Genomic DNA, 4,822 nt, shown 5'->3' on the forward strand with positions numbered 1-4,822 from the left:
ACCCCCCCTCTCCAGGCCTCCAGGAATGGAGGCAAACCTCCCGTGGTAGGCTTTTTGGAGTCCAGCTGAACCCCAGCCCATGCGGATAGTGAGGAAACCCTGAGATGCTTCTGGCTCCAACACGCCACCTGGACACACAGTGACAGCTGAGAACCACACTTACATATTAAACTATACTTTATTAGTTGGCTTGTCTCCCCAGGCCTGGGTCAGGAACCAAACCACATCTCCCAAGCTGCTATGCATGGCCTGTCCATCCAGAGAGAATCCTACAATTCACAGCCATCCACCCAGTCACTGAGGTCCTTGCCCTGGCAGTGATGCCTCCAGACCTCCCTGAGGATGGAAGATGGGGAAGAGGAGAGACCAAATCAGCTGCAGTCTTCAGTCTTTGCTCAGAGAAGAACAGGATGGAGGCGTGCGCTCTAAACCAGAAGTGAGGTGAGGAAAGGGGCTAGCAAGGGGAAGAGAGACAAGTCAGCTGCGTTAACTAGCAAAGAACCCCCTAAAAGAAGTTAAAAAAAAAGGAGAGAGAATGGCCCTTAAATAGTTACCTGTCTAGCCTCCGTATTTTACCGATGGAGATAACAGAGTAACTTGCTCAGGTTCACCCAGAAGTCAGTGGCAAAGACTGGGGTCCACAGCCCCAGTTCAATGCTCGCTTCCTACACCATGCTGTTTCTGCTGACACTGATGCCACGGTACACGTGTACAGCCCTTTACAGTGTACATAGCACTGCCACACCCATCACCCATCTATCTGCCATGCCCCCCAGCAGCCCTATAAGGTAGATTGGGCAGATATCATGTTCCCTATGTTCCAAATGAAAAGCTGAGACTAAGATGCAGAATTACTTGCCCAAGGTCCACAGCTTGTAAATGACAGAAATGCACCTACACCCAATTCTCTTTGGCTACCAATCTGGATCTTTCAGTTGCCGGTAACTATAGTTTATAGGCTCTTTTAGGACCATTACCTTGTTCCAGTGTCATGCTAGCATCTTGAGGAAGTTAAGCAAGACCCTGGGATCCTGGGGGTCCCAAGTTCCCAGGGGTTCCAAACTTGGATAACTAGGGTCCTCTATGATGTCAATGTCAGAGAGCCCAATGGCAAGGAGGGCCCCTAAAGGACCTTGATTGTTCATCTCTTCCATTAGACTGAGACGCTTGAGGGCAAAGAACTGGGTCTTGGCCACGCCTGAAGCCCAGCACCAAGCACAGAGCCTGGCACAGATGAGTTCTTAGGTGTGCATGTGGAGGGAATAAACAGCACCCTTCCTACATTCTAGAACCACTTCCTATTAGCCTCAGCCACCTCTCAGAGGTTATACATGCCACAAATTTACTCCCAGCGTACAAGAGAGTTGTTTTTTGATTTAACCCAAAAGAACCTGTTTCTTCCACCCCAGGTAGTGCCCCCAAGGCCTCAAGCCCTTGGGTTCCTACCTGAGTCTGCATTCACCCTTCCTGATTTCATAGATGTGCATTCTATCCTGCTGAGTCTGCCTCATTCCAGATTCAGCTCCTGGGGCTTCAACTGTTCTCAAATCAACACGTCTCCAAAGCTGTGGCCATCGTCAAGGCCCACCTTGGACCTTCTCTACGTTCATGGTCCTTTTCACCTCCTCCTCTCACTCACTGGCCGTGTATCACGTGTCCCTGTTCCTTCTCCACAGCCCCTCACCCCTCACCCCTCTCCTGTCCATCACCTATACAACTGTCTGAGTCCACACCCTCTGTCTCTCATTTAGACTCCCACAGAGGCTTCCCAACTAGCCCCCCTGCCTCTAGTCCGTCTGGCTTCCTTCTGCTCATGGACTGACATTTGATACTTTCCTAATTACCCCACCAGCCTCGTCACTATCGCATCTGCCCTGGGTTACTCTGGCCACCTGGAGGGATTTTACCTTCCCCACATCCTGTCCCCTGCTACTATCCAGATAGGGGAGTAAAGGGAGTTTGGAGACTCTCTGTAGAGAAGCTCTCATCAGAAGAGGCTGGGAAGCTGTAGGCCTGCTGCTTCAGGGGCTCCAAAGATATAGTCCAGTGCCCCATCGGATGCTCATCCAACTCCCTTGCCTACGAGGATGGCTCCAAAGGCCATCTTGTGGGAAGGAGGTGAGTAAAGGGAAGGCTGATGGGGTGCGGCTCCAGAGCACCCACCCACGCTTCAAGCAGGGAACTTCTTTGATCTGTTGTACTAGACAAAGATGCCCCAGTTAAGAAACAAACAAAGTTCCTAGACCCTGGTCTAATGAACTTGTAGGCAGGCATCCCGACACAGGCAGATCTTGGAGGAGCCAGGCTTGGCTCCGTGACCTCCAGTGACTTGCTTACCCTCCCTAAAATTCAGTGCGTTGTCTGTAAATACATCAGTGGTAGTGAGCTCCGCCACCGAAAGCGGCCGTGCGGATTAGATTGTGAGGCCATGGAATGGCGCCTGGGATAAGGAGGACACTCAGAGAAGGTTAGTTCCCTACTGTGGTCCTGGCCACATCTCCTTGCAGGGGGCTCCAACCTACATTACTTACCAGATGCCCAGACCCTGGGGATCCTGAACTATCTTCATGGCACAGATAACAGTATCCTTGAGGTTAGGATTCAACAAGTCTGGGGAGGGAGGCAGAGAAACACGATGAGGGAGCAGGGGTTGGAGCTGGATAGCCAGAGTCTGTCTCCATCTCTCTGTCTTTCTCACACATGTACACACCCTCCTCCATCCTAAATTCAACCCTGTCCCTCGACCGCCTTGCAAGCACAGGGCTTACCCGATCACTTCCCCCCATCAGAAGCCATCCCCCCTCCCTTCCCACAGTGTCCCATCTGGGACCCCAAATCAGATTCACAGAGGATCCATCCTCATCACTCGCCCCATCCCGCCCTCCTTGGTAGACCCAGCAGGCAGCGGGGGTCCCCACTCAAACAGAAGGCAGGAGGAACACGCAAGGCTGGGGAAGAAGCAATGGGCAGTGCAGAGCCAGGCCCCCGGCCAGCCCCGGGCCCAGGCCCAGCCTACCAGAGCAGTACATCTGGCACGTGTTTGGGACATGGGGGTTGAGATTTTTGCACCACTTCCGGCTGTTGATCTGGAAGATGCCGCTGTTGGTACTTCCATCGGCTTCATGGTCCACGGCAGCTGTGTTGAAGCCACTTGCGAAATAAGCAAGACAGACCCCTGCACAGGGCGGAGACACAGGCCTACGGGTCGGATGACGGAGGCCAACCCAGACCAGAGGGCTCATGGGGCAGACTCCACACGTCACCTCCTCCGAGCCTCAACTCCTGTTTCCAGGCAGTCAGGGCAGACGCCCTCCCACCTCCTTGACAAACGAATCCATCAAAGCTCGGAGGGGCAAAGTGACTTACTCAAGGTCACACAGAGCCACCAAATAGCAAGAGTCGGGACCTGACCTCAGGCGTCCCGACTCCTAGGCTAGCAATCTTCCCACGGCCTCACTGTCCGCACATAGTAGGACCCAAGAAATGCTGTGGGGTGAACGAACAAGAGCTCGCTCTTTAGAGACATGATTAGGAAGGCACAGGGGGAACCTAGAGAGAGGGCTAGAGCTAGAGAAGAAATGAGTCCGGGTGTGGCTGTACTTCATAGCTTCTCGAGACTGCCACCAGCTTGAAAAGTTTGGTATTTACTGCTTTGCTCAGCTCGCCCTAAACTTCACTGGGAATGTCTGACCCTCGTGGCCACAATTCAGATTAGGGTAGGACACCATTCTTTTCCTGTGGCTCCCGGCTTTACCAGCGGGGGAGAAAATGGAGAGGTCGTTCTGCTGTGGCTGCCTGTCGTCTGCCTGCTGTGAATTCACCCCAGTGCCAGGTGTTCTCTACCTCTCAGCTCATGGGATGCTCGTTTGACAAAGGAGGACAGAGGCTCCCAAGGCCACAGCCCTTGAGGGAGGAAGAGGGAGGAAGGGAGTGCAGTCCTCACAGTCCGCCAGGCTGTATCCCCGGAATCCCTCCAGGCCGAAATCCTGCAGCACTCTGACCAGCTCACAGCGACTGTAGACCTCGGCCTGGCCGGAGCTGAGCAGGCAGCTGAGAAGAGACGCCAAGGCCAGCGACGTGATCCCAGGCAGGCACGGCCACCTTCTGGGAGCCCAGCTCCCACCTTCCATGCGGGCGGCAGGGTTGGAGACCCCGCCGCCCTGGCTCCAAGCTGGGCTTTGACGGGCAGCTCACAGAAGGGTACCCCTGGAAGAAGAAGGGAAACAGGGCCTGAGTGTACCTGGGAAGTGGGGAGAAGGCTCAACACTGCCAACCTGCTCCGTTGCAGCCCTGATGGGGCATCAGCCGTACCACCAAGAGCCAGAAGAGGGTTCCCCGAGGCCAGCCTCTTTCCCCTCCAATCCTGCTTTGTACCCCCCTGTCCCGGCAGCTGAGAGAAGAGGAGGGGAACCGCAGAGAGGACAAACACATTCTGAGCTCCATACTACTTGCCAGGCATCACGGAATCCTGAATCCCAGGACTTCACAACTCAGAAGGGACAAAGTTTGGACTGAGGCCAAAGTTTATGTTACTCCAAAGTCCCACCGGGGTTTGGCCACAAGCAGATGCTCCCAGAGGGGACAGCCGAGCAGTGGCATCTGTGTAAATCAATCCCTCAGCCCAGATGCCACGAAGCTGTCTTCTAGCACTGAGCCTCCCCCTCCTGGCCTGCACTGAAGCCAGGTCTCCCCCTAGGACACTGCCACCCTGCAGCCTCTCAGGTGGAGGATGTTTTCTCTCCCACACACAGGCCGCCCAGGGCGATGCTGAAACTCTCCTCCACGCCCGCCACCCCATCTAAACCACCACCTTGTTAAAGCC

General features: G+C 54.6%; 1 protein-coding gene across 1 annotated transcript; it reads right to left on the reverse strand.

Moving 5' to 3' along the window:
- Positions 1-232: 232 nt before the first annotated feature.
- On the reverse strand, positions 233-4,167 carry SPACA3 (sperm acrosome associated 3). Its single transcript, XM_065896959.1, has 4 exons — positions 3,944-4,167; positions 3,017-3,175; positions 2,532-2,610; positions 233-336 (listed from the first exon to the last, which is right to left on the reverse strand). Exons 1-4 carry the CDS (start codon positions 4,128-4,130, stop codon positions 270-272), a joined length of 492 nt encoding a protein of 163 aa, XP_065753031.1. The 5' UTR covers positions 4,131-4,167; the 3' UTR covers positions 233-269.
- Between the last annotated feature and the right edge of the window lie 655 nt (positions 4,168-4,822).

The sequence above is a fragment of the Phocoena phocoena genome, chromosome 19 (genome assembly GCF_963924675.1).
Source record: "Phocoena phocoena chromosome 19, mPhoPho1.1, whole genome shotgun sequence".
Classification (NCBI taxonomy): Eukaryota; Metazoa; Chordata; class Mammalia; order Artiodactyla; family Phocoenidae; genus Phocoena; species Phocoena phocoena.

What these genes read in the sequence shown, in the direction of transcription:
- SPACA3 (XM_065896959.1), bottom strand. Translation starts at nt 4,130, where the DNA reads ATGGAAGGTGGGAGCTGGGCTCCCAGAAGGTGGCCGTGCCTGCCTGGG. An exon ending in GGGATACAGCCTGGCGGACT is followed by an intron (nt 3,176 to 3,943) that starts GTGAGGACTGCA and finishes CGCCCTGTGCAG; the next exon opens with GGGTCTGTCTTGCTTATTTC. An exon ending in GTGCCAGATGTACTGCTCTG is followed by an intron (nt 2,611 to 3,016) that starts GTAGGCTGGGCC and finishes CTCCCTCCCCAG; the next exon opens with ACTTGTTGAATCCTAACCTC.